The sequence below is a fragment of the Bicyclus anynana genome, chromosome Z, assembly GCF_947172395.1.
Source record: "Bicyclus anynana chromosome Z, ilBicAnyn1.1, whole genome shotgun sequence".
Lineage (NCBI taxonomy): Eukaryota > Metazoa > Arthropoda > Insecta > Lepidoptera > Nymphalidae > Bicyclus > Bicyclus anynana.
The window spans coordinates 7952910-7972498 of NC_069110.1; the positions used below are offsets into that span (position 1 = coordinate 7952910).

Here is a 19589-nt window from a genome sequence, read left to right on the forward strand (position 1 = left end):
TTGTGAATCAAATATTCGGTTCGCAACGGTTTCAAGAGACTCTCAATTACAGATTTACAATTTAATATTGCTTTGCTAAACTATCAAAAGTCCTAAAATATAAAAATAAACATTAGAGGTATTTGATTGAGTTTCTCTTAGTGATTCCTCGTAATATCCTTTTTAGAATATAAAAATTGATTTTATATCAATTTTCATTAGATATTATGGATTTCAAAACGTATACGTAATAATTTACGACACTCATACAAAAAAAAAACAAACCCCCTATCGTATAAAAGTTTATTTATTAAAGACTTAAATAAAACAATGGAAATACAGATTCCTTTATTCTATACATTAATATAAAAGAAACACTGACTAGAACGTGGTACAATTGACAAATGCAGGATTACAAAGACCAGTAATATTTATCTAAACCCAAACGCAGTTGTATAATTGCACATAGGTACTATAGTGAGTTTGGGGCATATTATCTACTCAAATTAAGGAATAATATATATTATGATAAGATACAGTACCGTATATAAAGACTAAATCAACGAGCCATAACAGCAACGTTGAAGTCGTATTTAAAACAATAAGATAAATATGGCTTACCTATAAATATCTAATGACTATTAATTTCCTTAGCAAATAATTGCCTAGTCTGGCTATATTGATTTATACTCTGCGCAGTTTGGATTACGAATAATTCCTAGAAAGTGACTTGCTTTTTCTCACGTTCTGCGCGGATGCTAACTTTAGAGGCGGCAACGTTAGATGTCGTGACAGTCGAGTCTGATTCAGCTTCGGCAACTAAAGCTCGAAGGCGTGCTGCGCGTTTTTCTCTAGCAGCAGTTCTCTCACTTAACTCTGTCATTTCGTCTTCAAGATCTGTCAGACGGGCTCGTGTTGCTTTCGCTCGTTGTACAGCCGCTGTTTCATCGTCAAAATCCTTAAGCGCCGTCCACTTTGTTAATGCGTTCTCCTCATTTAGTCTACGTGCGATACGCTTTTCTGTACGCTCCTCGTTCTCTTTTAAAGCCCGCCTGGCACCGCTGATTTCAGAGCTCCCAATACCCACACTCTCGAGAATCTTGTCGGATATCTTTATTCTGTTCTCAAGGTTGGCTACACTGTTATCAAAATCGATATCTTCATTAATCCGAGAAGCCTTCTTAGCGCGTAGACGCTTCAGTGACTCTGTGATCTGAAATTGTGAAATTGAACGTAAATTAATCAATAAAATAGTATACAACAAAGTTTTCCTCAACAATCTTACTAATATTATAAACGCGAATGGATGTTTGTATAGATGTTTCTAACTTTTTAACGCCGCTAATACTGAAGTGATTTGGCTGAAATTTGGAATGGAAATAGATTTTATTCTGGATTAACACAAAGCCTATTTTTATCTCGGAAAAATTCATGGTTCCCGCGGGATTTGTGAAAAACTGAATTCCACGCCGACGAAGTTATATTATATTCTTCGATATACCACGCAACGAGTTTTGATGTAGTTTTTACCACCGGTTGTGAGTGAGATATTATTTATGCACATGGAGTGCATAAATAATATTTTTGCCCTAAGGGTCCAGTGGTTAGTTAGGTAGGTTCCAGTCAATGCGGCCCACAAACTTCGGTCAGGCCAGCAAAATAAAGTAAGGCAATTTTCTATCCCAAATTTGGAAAGTTGGCATTACACCCGCGTGTCTTTATTTATTACCATCTAATAGAGGTCATTAAAGAATTTAATTTTATCACCGTAAGCCTGCAAACCCGTGCTGTGATAGCGCAGTGGATATGACCTCTGCCACCTATTCCGGAGGGCTCCGGTACATGCACCTCTTACTTTTCAGTTGTGTGCATTTTAAGAAATAAAATATCACGTGAAAAATCGTGAGGAAACCTGCACACCAGCGAATTTTCTTAATTCCCTGCGTGTGTGAAGTCTGCCAATCAGCACTGACTCGAGCTCAACAATGACGCGAATATGTGTTGATACTGATGATGATGATGAAGCCTACCAACCCACTCTGAAGCAGAATGATGGGTCCAAACTCCATATCACCTCTCGTACAACTAGGGAGGCTTGGCTTTGTATTATCCGTTAAAGTAAGCTGATAATGCTAATGATTACACCATTAGACAGTGTATTGATTGAACAACATGCTGTGTTGCAAAATCCAACGCCAGACATAACAAAACAAAATGTATTCGCTAACAAAAGACTGTGTTTACACCTACACGTCAACTAGCTCGTTAACGTTTTGACAATCTTTATTAAGCTCGATAAAAGTAATATCGAGTAGCCGTCAGCTTCCTTTGTGCTATTCATTGGCCCGACAGGTGAAGGCTACATTGGCAGCATGCAACAAGCCATGAAATTGATATTCAATCTGCAATTTCTTGATCAAAAGATTTTCTACGCGCATTCTATTACCACTTTATAAACAACGTAGGGAGTTATTATATATTTATAGGAAAGTAGACGCAGGAAAATAGCTCATTACTTTTATGTTTATTTTGCCATTAACAAGGTTTTTTTTTATTCTATACAAGTTAGCCCTTGACTACAATCTCACCTGATGGTAAGTGATGATGCAATCTAAGATGGAAGCGGGCTAACTTGTTAGGAGTAGGATGACAATCCACACCCCTTTCGGTTCCTACACGACATCGTACCGGAACGCTAAATCGCTTAGCGGTACGTCTTTGTCGGTAGGGTAACTAGCCACGGCCGAAGCCTCCCACTAGCCAGACCTGAACCTATTAAGAAAACCTCAATCAGCCCAGCCAGTGATCGAACCCAGGACCTGCTCCACTGCGCATAAAAAATGCGTGTTTCTTTGCCTACGACGTAGCGTAGTATATAATTATTTATTTATTTAAGAAGTGTTAATGAGACATAGTACCTACGAGAGCCTGCATAGCCAAACATACCTCGACATGTAAGGAAAGAAAAGAAATTCGTCTTTTATTTCTTTCTTCCCATTCCCTTCCAACTAGTCGTAATCGAATATCGAAAAACTGTATTAGGAGTGGGTACGACAATAGCCCAACGGCGTGCGGATCGAACCACCACCCGTAGGTGATAAGCCCGACCGCTCTTACCGTTGAACTATTGAGGCTCAAACGGTAAATAATTTCGATAGATAATTGCGAAATAACGATGTTTATTTCTTATTCAAAATAAACACATGTTGGAAAATAAATAAAAAGTGTATCTATTATAAGTCAGTTATTAATATTAAAATCATCGACTGTGAATTGTTGAGTAAGTATATGTAGGATATCAATAACAAAAATAAAATAGTAAATAATTATAAAAAGGCAGAGCTGCAATGTTCCCTCAACTGAGCAAACAAACGAGAAAATAATTGCTCATTTCTCAAACGATAACATTTACTGTGAATGTAATTGTAAGGGCGTGTACACACTTGACGTGAGGTAATCATGAACTGTGAGCTGTCAGTTAAATTTTTGGAACGGCATTGCTTGTAATTTTTGGTTCTACGTCAAAAGGTTAAGGAACCAAAATTGTAGAGAATTCAATTTCTTACAATTTTTTTGTTTACAAATAGAAATTGTCTATTCCTTTGATTTGATTTTCTTTTGAGAGTTGTACATTTTGGTTACTGGAGTGAAATAACTGTTGTAACATAGGCTCAATAGCTCAACATTAAGAACGGTCGGACTCATCACCGAGGGGTGGTGGTTCGATCCCAGCCCCGTTGGTTTATTGTTGTACCCACTCCTAGCACAGTCTTTTCCGGCTAGTTGGAGGGGAATGGGAATATTGGTCATATTTAAAAATATGGCAAATATTCTTGAAAAAAAAAACTATCTCTATGATGAAAGTAGTGTAGGTATAGCAATCAACACCCGTAGTGCACATTTACATAGCATACTCACGACCATAGATATTTTTCAAATCTTGGAAGGTATATTCCAATATATAAAACTTGCACTAAATGTTTTGTCGTCTACCACTGGTTAATTATTTCAGTATGAGGTCAGTTTGGTGATCTAAAAATTTCAAGTCAAACTGGGACTTTCAGCAAGATAAATAAAAAAGTATAGAAATCCAAAAGCTTATAAGTACGCTAAGTTAGAACATAAGAGCCGTGGTAGCCCAGTGGATATGACCTCTGCCTCCGATTTCGGAGGGTGTGGATTCGAATCCGGTCCGGGGCATGCACTTCCAACTTTTCAGTTGTGTGCATTTTATGGAAATAAATATCACGTGTCTCAATCGGTGAAGGAAAACATCGTGAGGAAACCTGCATACCAGAGAATTTCTTAATTCTCTGCGTATGTGAAGTCTGACAATCCGCATTGGGCTGGCGTGGTGGACTATTGGCCTAACCCTTCTCATTCTGAGAGGAGACTCGAGCTCAGCAGTGAGCCGTATATGGGTTGATAACGACGACGACGAAGTTAGAACATGCTATTACGCAGATGTCCGAGATATCTTTCTAATATTACAGATTAGTTGAATATGTATGTGAAAACCGTAATATGCGTAACGGTTGTCACAAAACCAGCAGAATAAATAAATGTAGTAAAAACAATACACACATTACTACTTAGCCCCAAAGTAAGCGTATATGCCTCCTATGGTATGGGTACTAATATAACTAATTTTACCATGTATATATGTATACATATACTAAACTTAATCTCTCATCGCTCATCACACAAATATTTTCCAGTTGCGGGTATCGAACCCACGACCGTGGATACATGGCCGTACTCATAAGTGTGAACACCCCCTTAATGTTGTCGTTATGTTTTCCGACTGTTGAATTGAGGCATGGACGTGGAATATAACTTCAATGACGCTTTTTAATGTATTTTTAATGAACTATACAAAAATACATCCCTTTTATTTATATTTTAAGTAAAGTAATAGTAGTAGTGCTACTATAACTGCCTAATACAGTAGGACGCCCGTGACTTCGTCTTTTGTCAGCTATAAAATCAGTGAAAAATTTCATTCACTTTTTAATTTCGCTATAGTTTATATTTTAACAATAGCCACGGATTAGCAGACTTTACACACGTAGAGTATTTAGAAAATTCTCTGGTATGCAGGTTCCTTATGATGTTTTCCTTCGACGTTTGAGACACGTGGTATTTAATTTCTTAAAATGCACGCAACTGCAAAGATGGAGGTGCATGCCCCGGACCGGATTCGAACTCACACCTTTCGGAAACGGAAGCAGAGGTCATATCCACTGGGTTATCACGGCTTTCAGCATTAAATTTTATTAGAGAAGTCAAAATTTTTAAATCATATATTTATGATTTATCTTGTTATTTATGCACTAACTTTCAAAAATATAACTCTAAAAGTGAAGATCTTTCAAACAAACTATTAAGGTCTGTTTTACCCCGTTTAATATAATATGTTTTTGCCGTCCAATTTATCTTTGTATCCAATATTCATCAAAATCGGTTCAGTGGATTAGCCGTGAATAAGGTTACATACATACAGAGTTACTTTGGAATTTACAATATTACAAGCGTGGATTTTGATTACTCGTGTGTTGAAGATTATTTTATCTGTACAATTTTATATCGATCCACTGGCATTTGCGTGATAGGTGAATACCACATAATGTGGAACATGTAGGTTGTCATCATGAATTGGCTCTAAATAGTCTTGTCCTTTATAAATTTGCTACTATATAATAACACTGCCTGTGGCCCTATTGGTTCCGCGGTTAACTGGTTCAGGTCCGGGGGTTACAGGCCAACAAAAAGAAAATCTAGTAAAAAATCTGTATGTAAACTAAGCTTAACTGAACTAAATGAATTTTAACTTTGATTTTATAATAAAAAGAACTTGGGAAATATATAACGAGATTTGAAATTCAGTTGGGAATTCTACTTCACACATCACACACAAACACAGCGTTAACATTATAATTATTAGTAACTGAAATATATAGATAACTAGCGGAAGCCCGCGTCTTCGTTCGCCCTTTGACCTCCATAATCCGGCCCTATCGCAATACGTTCTAAGCTGAGTACAAGCTACCGACAAGCTACTTTCCTGCCAAATTTTATCTTTATACGTCAAGCGGTGTTCGAGATTCCGCGATGAATGACCTTTCGCATTTATATATTGAGATTATTATAGTATTGCGACTATGACCTATGTAAATGGCTTAACAAGCAAAATTATTATCTTTTCTAAACATGAAAGTGTTATGTTAACAATAAATTTTTCTTCTTCTAAGAACTTGTTGGAACTCATATTACATCGTTAATGATAGATTATTTTCTCAGAACCGTACGAGTAAAAAAGATCTTATTTCCACAAGACCTAATTATAGTAAAGGAGCCCATGACGCAAAACGTCTACATACTGAAGCGTCACAGGGAGTTATTACATCGTCATCAACCCATATTCGGCTCACTTCTGAGCTCGAGTCTCCTCTCAGAATGAGAGGGGTTAGGCCAATAGTCCTCCACGCTGGCCCAATGCGGATTGACGGACTTCACACACGCAGAGAATTAAGATAATTCTCTGGTACCTATGCAGGTTTTCTCACGATGTTTTCCTTCACCGTTTGAGACACGTGATATTTAATTTCTTAATATGCATACAACTGAAAAGTTGGAGGTACATGTCCCGGACCGGATTCGAACCCACATCCTCCGGAATCCGAGGCAGAGGTCATATCCACTGGGCTATCACGTGTTATCAGTTCTTACATATAGTAGATTAAATCATAGGAAGGCTATTTACAATTTCCACTTTCAATGCAATTCATATTACTTCAGCTTATCGAAATCGTAAAAACATACTTAAAATTATTTTGGGATTATTTCTTCTAATTTCTCAAAATAAAAATAATTAATCACACTCATAGAACTGTAATACAAGGATTTTATCTAGTAAATTTTTAACCCTCCCTTTAGATTACGCTCAAATTGTCAGATTTGTTCCTAAGCGTACCTTCTAATATTAAGGGCTAATACGTGGAGGTACGTGAAGATTTCTCCGACAGAATAATTAGACGCGCTTAAGTAAATCCTACAATCTCCTCTTCGGTTCCTCATCTATTGGATTTTATTACAATAACAAGAATTGTAAATTGTCTTGACCTCACCGGTGGTTTAAAGTTTGCTTTATTTTAAAAGAGCTCAGAATGTCAGGAGGCTAAGAGGGCATAATTATATATCTGTTTGCTCGACGTAGTATTTCGCTTTCTCTGAAACGAGATATTAGGTATCTATAGACGATTTGTCGAAAATCATAATTATAATATTACGGATGAATAAGTGAATTTGTTTGTTACTTACGCTTTCACGACTACGACGCTATACTGTTTTTTTAATTATTTCATTGGTGGGAAGCTGCATTAATTATTTCCATCCCCGTGTTCCCACGAGAAAGGGAACTACGTGGGTGAAATCCGCGAGGAATTATCTTCAGGAACGAACATCTCATTCTTAAATATAAAACCTCCTAACAGGTTTTGTTACTTACAAACCCACCAAATACCTAACAAATGGTTATAACCCATTTATATTTGTTTGTTTGGTTGGTTACAACAAAATCATTATCACCGTTTTGTTAAATTCTGTAAGCTTGAAACATGAACCAATAATAATTTGCGAGTATTGGTATTTAACTAGACTTTTCAATATTTTAAACATGATACAGACGTTTTGATAGTTTCAATTAGCGTTTGAAGTAGCAAAAGCGTTTCATATTTTGAAATTCCCTTTTAAATTTACAGTTGCAACGCCAAATTCAATTTTACTCTTAAAGCGCTCCAAAATTTGTTGTTACTAAAAAAATATTGAGTAAAACATGTTGACAGGTTTCATGAACATAAACTTTGTTATTTAGAATTCAAACGTGTTTTTATATTTCAGTAAAATAATGTTACTGGTTAAACATGTTAAAAATATATTTACAATTTTCATCCATATTGTTATGAAATCTGTCAATGTTATGAAAAGTTTAAGTTACCGGTTTGGATATGACCTCCGGAGGGTGTAGGTTCGAATCCGATCAAGATCCGATTTGAACCCACACCCTTTAACTTTTCAGTTTTGTGCATTTTATTATTCATAAGAAATTAAATATCACGTGTCTCAAACGATAAAGAAAAAACATCGTGAAGAAACCTGCATTCCTGAGAATTTTCTTAATTCTCTACTTATGTGAAGTCTGCCAATCCGCAATAACCAGCGTGGTGGACTAAGGCTTAACGCTTCTCTTCCCTTGAGAGGAGACTCTTGCTCAACAGTGAGCCGAATATAAGTTGTTAATGATGCAGATGACATAGGCTCCTTAATTGGGTGATAATATTTACTCTTATAACTTACACTACCAGATATTATTTATAATGACCAGGACCGACGACATCTCGTGCTTTCCTTGCATAGGGCTTATCACTACCGACTTTATTTTGGGTAAGTACTGAAATAAAATGATATTCTTATACTCGTATAACGTTTTAAATTGTTTGCCATGGTTGGGGTGTGTGGCGGCTCTCACAAAATAAGTTGTCGACAGCTGTTTTATACATTGGGCTATTGTGGGGAGATCTAGGTCTCTATGTAATTCGTTATTGCGTATAAACCACGGAGCGTGATTTATACGCAATGACGCATGCATCGCTCCTGAAGGACCTGAAGGGGTTTTAGAGTCGCCTTTGGGCGGCGGGCAATCACTACACTAGCGTACGTTTACTACATTATTGGACGGATGCGTATGTTGTTTTAAATGTATTTTCGTGGAGTATTATTATGAATTAGGTCAAGTATACAAGATCCGAGAATTTTAGTTCAATCAAAATAGAAGCAAAATATAATAAATAATAGATAAACGTTTGTCATTTACTCAACAGTATTTATATTATGTAATGAATATTAACCCGGCATGAATGAAGTGACAAATAGTTGCTGTGACAAACTATAAGTCACCACTGTGAGGTGGGTTTCATCATCATCATCATCATCATCATCATTGAGCATCATCGTCATCACAGCCAATGAACGACTACTGCTGGAGGGGATAAGCCAATAGTCCACCAGGTCCCAATCCGGGTTGGCAGACTTCACAAACGCAGAGAATTAAGAAAATTCTCTGATAAGCAGGTTTCCTCGTTATGTTTTCCTTCACCGTTTGAGACATGTGATAATTAATTTCTTAAAATGCACACAAGTGAAAAGTTGGAAGTATGTGCCACGGACCGGGTTCCTCCGGAAACGGAGGCAGAAGTCATATCCACTGGGCTATCACGGATAAAATCCATTACTTAGCTTAAAATCTTCTCAGCGTACAAACTCGGGAAGCGTCTTTGTATTTATGTAAGGATAAGTTTTAATAATATTAAGATCTAGTGCCTTCTCTAGAAACAACACCAGAGTTCTTGTATTAAACACGAACTCTAGTGTGACTATATTACAAAGCAAATAGGTATTAGTAATTTTCTCGTACGCTAAATAAATTTTTGTAAATTATATCGAAGCATGATACGTACGTTTATCAAAATAGTGAAACCAACATACGAATAACACATTGTTTTAAATAATTTCCATATGATTTCGTAATTGAAATGATATTAAACATGACGGGTACCTAATTATAAAATTAATTTGATATCACAATTGTAAAATAATACAATGGCTGCTAATTACGTACTGTAATAGTTTAACTTTCTATGAATTAATTCTGTTTTATTCTTGGTATTTAATTACATGAAATAAATATTCGATTGGTTTAACTACACACCTGAGGCTGAAATTGAATAAATCCGTATCTTTTTGTGAATAAATATTTTGTCTAAGTATTATACACCATATATGTGTATTTTGTGATGACCTACGGATCCGAGACTTGGTCGCTAACTATAGGCCTAGTTAGAAGGCTTAAAGTCATTTAGCGCGCGATTGAGCGAATTACGAGTATGCTTGGAGTTTCTATGCGTGATCCAATCATAAATGAGGAAGTCCGCAGAAGAACCAAAGGCGCTGACAAAGCGAGTCATAAAGCTGAAGTTGCAGTGGGCTTGGACAAGCCACTTAGCTCAAAGAGCCAATAGGCATTGGGTTCCCATGATGCTGGAATGGCGACCCCGCATGCAAAAAAGCTCCGTGTTGGTCGCGGGTTGCAGGGAGCCGCTGGATGCTGGCGGCTCGAGAACGTGGTGTCCGGAAGTACATGCAAGAGGACTGGGTAGGTTTAGGTTGGTAGTAAGGTAAGTTAGGGTTTATGGAAGAAGTGCACATAAGTGAAAGCGAACCTTGAGTGGGTCCGCTGTTGAATATAATATTTTGAAATAGGGGTTAAAAGTTGACATCGATTTTTACGAGAACGAAGTCGCGGGCGTCCGCTGGCCTATCATAAAAACAAAAATTCCACCCCTTAGTATTTCGCAAGATCCCAACATGACGCCTGAAACCTACCAAAGTCTATTCAGAATATACAAAAAAAAAACAACTTTCAACAAAGTTTCAACACAATTGCAAAAGGTCAAGAGGAAGCCAAAAATATTGTGTTTTCAAAAAACGTGGAAAAACTCCGCGATAATTGCCATCCTTTGTGAATTGTTCTCGTAAATTCAAACTTTGCGTAAGATTGAAAGAAAACATTCTCAAGTAGGTGACTCATGAAACTGAAATGAAAATAAAATAATATTAACTATACAAACACAATAAACAAGGAAGAAACAATAATGAACAGAGAGTAAAGTTTGTGCTGTTGTAGGTAATCTCTAGATCAACTGAACCAATTTTGAAAATTCTTTTACCACTAGAAAGCCACGCTATATTATATTCCCATATTTTCACGGAAACAGAAACTACGCGGGTGAAACCGCGGGGCATCGGCTAGTCATATAATATAAAAGAAAAGTTACGTAAACATTTAATTTCTGTTCACCTGCTGCGGACACAATAATTCCGTTCTCGAGGCGGAGGAATTACACGGAAAAAATGGAAGGTAATTCTTGAGGCTGTAACTTGCTAAAACGGCCGACTATACAGTAACAGGAAATGATACCAAGCTTGAAATTAATAACAAAATCCGTTGAGAAATATAAAATTATCAAATAAGAGGGAGGAAAAAGAATTTTTTTCAATCAACAAAAAGTAAATGGTCTTGATAAAACAATATTTCTGATCAATTTGGAAAATGAATAAAATATGAGTTTCCAAACATCTGCGTCTGGATACATTAGCGTTACAAAAACAACAAATTAGCCTAGTTAAAAGTTTAGGCATAAAATAATTATTTCTTTTTGTTTTTATCAATCATAAATTTAATCTAAAACAATCGTAAGTGTTATTTACTGCAAAAACTCACGAGATATTTGTTATGCTTTCATACCTAAACGATTTTAAGATAGAAGTATGAACAATAGCTTAGTTGCCGATGTAATTACATACATATCATGAGGCTTCACTTCCAATCTCAAGTCATATCTCTTTACTATAAACTCATCTCTTTACTTTTTGGTTTCAGGGAAATTTAAGAGAAACTGAATTACACGCGGACAAAGTCATAGGCATCAGCTAGTAATTCTATAACAAGGAAGGCGGTGACAAATTCTAAGTAGCCGCACAATAATAAACGACTCAAAATGTATTTATAAAGTTGCCTCGCCTACATCACGATGACTTTCCACCTGTTTATGTACTCGTAAAAATACATTGACGCATACATTCCAATATGGGTATCTACCAGTGTTCCATGAAAATAGAAATGTCCCAAAATAGGTAATGGATAATAAGATGCCAAATTCAAGAGCGACGTAGTATGTTTATTTATTTTCGACACTGTAACTTATACGCAAATTAATTTCAACCTTTTTCTTTGTTTGTGTGATTTTTTTATTTTCTTTACAAGTTAGCCCTTGACTACAATCTCACCTGGTGGTAAGCGATGATGCACTCTAAGATGGAAGCGGGCTAACTTATTAGGAGGAGGGTGAAAATCCACACACCTTTTGGTTTCTACACGACATCGTACCGGAACGCTAAATCGCTTGGCGGTAGGTCTTTGCCGGTAGGGTGGTAACTAGCCACGGCCGAAGCCTCTAACCAGCCAGACCTTGACCAATTGAGAAAATCTCAATCGAACCCAGAACCTCCATTTGTAAATCCACCGCGCATACCACTGCGCCACGGAGGCTCACGTTTATCAACACAGTTTTGTTAGTTTTGTTTGTATGTTTCTATTAGGTTGATACGGAACGTTTAAAATCAGGCGTCTGCTATTAAAGAGTCGTAGGTTATAATGCTGACGAATAAAAACGCACGTTTGATATCCTCGTAACTTTACGATACAGATCCCAGCAAATCTGTTGAACCTAAATGACAGTTATGCACATAAATAAATGTAAATAAACAAAAATGTTCGGAAATTTTAATTGAAAATTTAAATTGTCTGGAAACGTACGTAATTGTAATGGCGCACAACAGAGTAAAATACATATTGATTTTAGATCTAAAGTCGTTGGAAGTTCTTGAAAGAGAGAATAATACATTCTTGTATAAAAGATACAATAGGAAATATAGAATTAGTTCAAAGAATTCACACGACCAAGTTACAGTTCAAGATAAAATGCCGGTTTTTGGGAATTTATAGACTGTGTAAGTGCGTACACAGTGCAAGTGCGTACACTGTACAAGTGCGTAGAACGTAGGTAGATGAGCCTTTCAATATCAGACATTGAAGATCACTTAAAGCATTCTTTATGCATGAATGCATACAAGAAATGCGTTGTAAAATTCATTTATATAAATTCACGTAAAAAGCGGATAAAAGTATTATTCACAGACAGGATTTAATTTTTTTTTATGTACACTGTAAAGATGATTCCATTCCATTCCAGTGGACACAACTTTCTTAGAATGCTATTTTAGACGGTCCAAGCCCTTTGAGTGTGATATCCTAGGTAACAAAGTGGTATGTTGTGAAAGAATCTAAACATATCACAAAGGCCCACCTGTGCTCTATTTAAAATTTCAATGTCACGATTATATCAAAGACGTAGTTTGAAATATCTACAAATAAGCGTTAGATCTTATAAATAAAATGTTTTCACATTTTTCAAAATCTTTCTAAGCATGTAATTTTTTTTACTTACTTCGTCATTAAATTCTTCGTCTTCAAAAGCAGACGACAGTGGCTTGCCTCGTGTCGCACGTGCGCCTCTTGAGTCAAAGAGCTCATCTTTTGTAGCATCTACTTCATCAAGGAGACTGCGGAAACGGTCACCGACGCCATTTTTGATCCGATCGTTTTCTGGTTCACGGACAATCGGCGTCTTTCCATCTAGGCGATCTAAAACTGGTCGGTAATAGCTCTCTCCTTTGTTGTAGTTGCAATCATAGACGCGGGTACGTCTGCCTCGGCCAACGCGACTCATCGTGCTATCTGTAAAGTTCATATAAAAATATGAAACTACCAATGACCGCCTTAGTTCGTTTGAAATTCTGTTTCCAAATTTCTCATGAGCCCATGGAATATTTCGAGGTAAAAAAGTATCAATGTTTATTAATGCAGGGTTTAATCTAACCTTCATACCAAATCGGTTCAGTAGTACTGGCGTGAAGAAATAACAAACGAATACCTGTACAAACAACGCTTACATGCAAACTTATTCTGTATTTTTTTTTTGGATAATATGAGCCCTCCCTTTGACCTCCTTAATCCGGCCCTATCGCAAAATCCGCTCTTAGCGACACCTACTAACTATAAACTTCCTCCCTGCCGAATTTCATCTTGGTGACGTACCAAGATAAAATTCGGCAGGGAGGTAGTAGCGGTTTTTGAGATGTCGTGATGAATGACCTGTCACATTTATATATAAAGATTAATCTGTAGTCTTTAGACATTGGTTTTGAGTCAATTCTTTGCCTGAAACTGAGTCAAATCTTTGCCTGAAACACTGTACTCCAAAAAATATTCAACTACGTAAAACAATATTACCAACAAGTAATTTAAGATACCTGTGTTTATGATTCATTGAATTATTCAAAATTTAAGCACAGTTACTAATACTTTCAAATAGCAAGTGAATCGCTTGTACTGAAAATAACATAATGACTTCTACCAAACATCAGAGGTGATTACGCGCAACGTTGACGTCACTATAAATTCCTTCGTCGGTAATACCCACTTAAAAAGTCGATTGCGAGCAATTCAGTATTGCGAATGGACTATATACGACTAATCTTTAGTTGTATATAGTCCATTTGACCTTAATTCATCAATTTTGATTCAATTCGTACTTGCACGGATGCTGCCAGTATATTTTCTTATATAGAGTTACATAATAAATATATATTCAATTTTACACTCATAACCCCCGTAACTTTAATATTAAGTTTTCGACTTTACTTACTACCATTAAATCGTGTCAAAATTTGATGTTTCAAAAGTGCTTATAAGCCTAATTGAAATTAATTAATTTTGAATTTTTAAACATACTTTCATCATCATCTTCCGCTATCATTTCGTGACATCAGCCGGTGAGCCGGTGAACGGTGAAAGGCCTATGTCCGTTAGTGGATACGAAAATGATGAAAAATGATATAGTGACAGACTACTTGAATGGTACACCGAATTACATAATAAACCTGCTGAATATAACGATAAATTGAAATGTTCTGATATTGATAAGAATAAACAATTAGCGAATTCATACAGCGTTAAAGGATGGGTACTATTATCTAATGTGTCCCTCTGAGTAGGAATGAACAATAGAATTGATGGGAACAGTATTATGATAAGTGGGTTATCTTATCGAGCTCGGAACAACAAGCTATTCAACTTATAAACAATGGCCGGTGTGTAGTTTGCTTTCAATGGGAAGAGTAAAAAATAAAAGCCAATTTGGTCACCATCTAGTTATCACAAAGCATTGTGATATTGCAGAATGGGCAACAAGTCATCATTTTCGTCCCAGCACTGAGTGTGGCTTTAAGAACGATGTTAATAGATTTATTTTAATAAACTACGCATAAAATTGGGAAATCAAAGAGCCAACACTATTCAGATCCGACAAAAACACTACGCATTAAGCATCCTCAGGTGACTTAAGATCAACAATGTATCAACTATACTTGAACATTCACAGTTAATTCATACAACAGATTTCATTAACACATACTTCTAAATGAAATATGTTAAGTTGATCATGAGCTAGGTTTACCATATTACAGTCGAAAAGAAATCGCTAATAACCTTTGTCATTGTTCCACTGTAGGGTTCAAGCCTTTCTTCTATTAAGAGAATATTAGGAGCTAAGATCAAGAATCACGCTGCACGATGCAAACTGACGGCCTTATAGTTATAATATTTGACTATAACTTATAACTAGCTGTGATAGCCCAGTGGATATGACCTCTGCCTCCGTTTCCGGAGGGTGTGATTTCGAGTCCGGTCGATGCATACACCTCCAACGTTTTCAGTTGTGTGCATTTTAAGAAATTAAATATCACGTGTCTCAAAACGATGAAGGAAAAACATTGTGAGGAAACCTGCGTACCTAGAATCTACGTACGTAGAATTTTCATAATTCTCTGCGTGTGTGTAGTCTGCCAATCCGCATTGGGCCAGCGTGGTGGTCTGTTGGTCAAACCACTCTCATTCTGAGAGGAGACTCGAGCTCAGCAGTGACCCGAATATGGATGAATGATGACTATCACAGTCAGCTAACGTAAGATATAATGAGTGGTGAGGTGCAAAGTGCTCTCCGAGGTGTGGCGACTGTCACGGCCTCCGTGGAGCAGTGGTATGCGCGGTGGACTGACAAAACGGAGGTCCTGGGTTCGATCCCCGGCTGGGCCGATTGAGGTTTTCTTAATTGGTCCAGGTCTGGCTGGTGGGAGGCTTCGGCCGTGGCTAGTTACCACCCTACCGACAAAGACGTACCACCAAGCGATTTAGCGTTCCGGTACGATGTCGTGTAGAAACCGAAAGGAGTGTGGATTTTCATCAGACTGCATCATCACTTACCATCAGGTGAGATTGTAGTCAAGGGCTAACTTGTAAAGAATAGAAAAAAAAACATCAACTTTTCCACCCTGGATTGCCACTGAGAAACTAAAAAAATTCAATTCCATAATTTATAGGCCAACTCACAACACTATTCTAGAGCCTCGAAAGCCGCCGCGACTAACAACTAAACGAATAAGCAAACAACTATACTAGATAAATCGAGCTATTGAGAGCACTCGATCAAATCTGTGCCAGTTTATATAAATGCACGAGTAAATTTACTCGTTTACCTGCAGTTTAATACCATAAGGTGTAAGACAAGTTTATGTTTATACCTATTATCATCATTATCGACGAAAGTACAAAATGCGTCTGTTAATTTCATTGTAAGCGTTCCATAGACTCTCAACTGTTGAAAAATATTTGAACTCGTATAGCGTATAGAGTAAGCATAGATTAAAGAATAGACAGATAGTACGCACGGAATACGACCATGTCGTAGCCGTTCCAAATATAAAATTCAAAAACGAACACATTCCCGAGAAGCGTTGCATCAGTAGTTTTTAATAATATTATTTAAGAAAAATGGCGTCTTATGTTTTTAAATATTTTAAAAAGTAAAGAAATGGAGATTTAATTTATTGGTAATTATTGATTAATTAATTAACAATTATGTGGTATGTATTTCTTATAAATTTAAATTTATTATACTTTTTTTTAATTCTGTACAAGTTAGCCCTTGACTACAATCTTACCTGATGGTAAGTGATGATGCAATCTAACTTGTTAGGAGTAGGATAAATTAAGAAAACCTCAATCAGCCCAGCCGGGGATCGAACCCAGGACCTCTGTCAGTCACTGCGCATACCACTGCGCCACGGAGACCGTCAATACTATTAATTATTAGTTTATTTATTTTAATTTAATTATTAATATGTAAGAATTCTTTAAGTAATTTACAGTGAAATAATAAGAGTCAGTATAATAATTATTGATTATTATATTAATTATGAAAAAAGTTTGTATATGCGGATGTCAAGGAGACGTTTTGTGTGTAATGTTTTTTCAAGGATTTCACCGACTTCACTACGCTGTCTGTATAGACTCGTTCTGGATCATTCTTTATTCTGTGAGAGTAAGTAGGTGCATGCAGACTATTTGCGCCAAAAAGTTTAGGGAATTTTATTTTTAACTGTTTTCTTTCTGTTGCCGTGATGCTCCATGCTGGCGAATCCACCTGTTATCATTTTACTCCTGTTGTAATCTGCTGCAATTTTGATGGTTCGGAATTTCAATTTCTCTATGAAATTGCGAACGCTTTCGAGATCCACTCTTAAAACGTAGGTATCAAGGTTATTTAATAACGCTCTCTGTGATATTGAAATGTTTTTTCCATTTGAAAATATAAACTTTGTACAGTTGGATAGCTTGTAAAGGAATGAATTTATGTTTCTAATTAAATGTTTTAATATTTTGTTATGGAATATGGAGAGCATCATTTGATTGAATTTGAAACTTTTATAAAAAAGTATCAAATTAAGAATGAAATTGTATTTGTAATAAATGGAGATATTCTTATAGTCACCATCATTATCCACCTATATTCAGCTCACTGCTGAGCTCGAGTCTCCTGTCAGAATGACAGGGGTTAGGCCAATAGTCCATCACGCTGGCCCAATGCGGATTGACAGGGTCACACACGCAGAGAATTAAGATAATTCTCTGGTATGCAGGTTTCCTCACATTGGTTTCCTTCACCTTTTGACACACATAATATTTAATTTCTTAAAATGCACAGGGAGCCGCTGGATGCTGGCGGCTCGAGATCGTTGTGCTTGGAGGTCCATGCAAGAGGCCTATGTCCAGCAGTGGACGTCTATCGGCTGATAAGGAAGGAAGGACACAACTGAAAAGTTGGAGGTGTACGCCCGGACCGGATTTGAACCCACACCCTCCGGAATCGGAGGCAGAGGTCATATCTACTGGGCTATCACGGTTCGAGTATCGCAGTAAAACTATATAAGTCGAGGGAGCACTACTAGGTTTATTTTTGAAATCGAAGTCGAAAAGGTCGTCGAATTCAAAAAAGTTTCAGTTGCTATTTGTCAGTTTTTGTGCGCTAACCATAGACTCTTTTTTCAACTTTTTCAGGTTAAATTAAGAGCCTGGAAGGCAGACGTTTGGTGGCAAACGCTTTATTAAAAATAGAATCGCGCTTATTGAAAAACAGTTATCTGAAACAAAATATTTCTACACAGGCAAAGTCGAATAAATCTGATTGTTCAACAAAATCCCATTTTTATTATGTTTAAAATATCCATAAATGTTTGGATATATTATTATATCTATAGAGTTACCTTACTGTAAGAATATTTATCAAAATGTTACTATGTTTTATGACAATATTAAATAGTGTTACAAATCCTTGAAAGAAATCTTTACATGTTTAACGACAGCTATAAAATCCACACGTTGGCAACAATAGGAAACAACTAAAAGCACCAGCTTTTAGAACCACGTAATATCCCGTTTCAATGGCTAATGTAAAATCATAATATCATGTGCCAAAAATAACGAAACAAAACATAAAGAAAATACTACTCCGTTACTGAATCACGATAAATAACTCTAGGTATAAACACATTTTGACGTAATTCTGTAAAGCTACGCACGATAAAAAGCGAAATCTTGGCATGGGAACAACGATGTTAATATGAATGAGATTTCTTTCAGCGTGAATGGAATAATAGATATAAACAAAAAATCGAACGCTATAGAATTTAATTACGTGAGGAACAAAACTACATAAAGAACGAGTTCAAAATATACTACAATCATTTATTCTTGATGGATGTTCCACATCAAGCAGCGTTGTATGCAGAGGAGAGTGGAACATATTCCAAAATAGATATCGCAAACATTCGATATGGGGATATTTTTAGATACGAAACCCGGTTTTTGTTCGGACAGGAGTATTGTATGCACTCTGCGAATGTTATACGGTTAGACGAAAATAAACGGCCACTCCAAATTCGAACGGACAAAATGTTTGAAATTACAAATGTGATAACAAATATGCTACAAATGCGTGAACATAAACAAAACAACACTTGATACAATAGGTACGAATATCGCACTGCAATTGAAATGTGTTTTACGTGGAATTCGCAAACAGCGTAAATTAATAAAGGATGATTTGGATTGTATGCACTGACCTGTTGCGTGTAAAGGCGACGAGAAGGTAGACGGGACTGGGCGAGCGGGAGGCGACGATTGCGGCGCGAGAGACGCGTGGGTGAGCCTATGTTTAACCGTGAGCCATACCGAAATATATTGACTTTTGTTTCTACTGATTTCCTTGTCGGAAAATTAGTTCATCTATGTAAGCCAAACCTTGCTATAAGATAAAAATTTCCATATTTTACTAATTTATTTGAACTTTATAACTGCATGACGCCGCGCGGTTTCACCCGCGTGGTTCCCGTTCCCGTAGGAATCCGGGGATAATATATAGCCTATAGCCTTCCTCGATAAATAGGCTATCTAACACTGAAAGATTTTTTTAAATCGGACCAGTAGTTCCTGAGATTAGCGCGTTCAATCAAACAAACAAACAAACAAACTAACT

At 36.6% G+C, this 19589-nt stretch overlaps 1 protein-coding gene across 1 annotated transcript; it reads right to left on the minus strand.

The window, feature by feature from the left end:
- Positions 1 to 268: 268 nt before the first annotated feature.
- On the minus strand, positions 269 to 19299 carry LOC112050753 (uncharacterized). The gene is made up of 3 exons (XM_024089129.2): positions 19177 to 19299; positions 13104 to 13393; positions 269 to 1192 (listed from the first exon to the last, which is right to left on the minus strand). Exons 2-3 carry the CDS (start codon positions 13383 to 13385, stop codon positions 698 to 700), a joined length of 777 nt encoding a protein of 258 aa, XP_023944897.1. The 5' UTR covers positions 13386 to 13393; positions 19177 to 19299; the 3' UTR covers positions 269 to 697.
- Between the last annotated feature and the right edge of the window lie 290 nt (positions 19300 to 19589).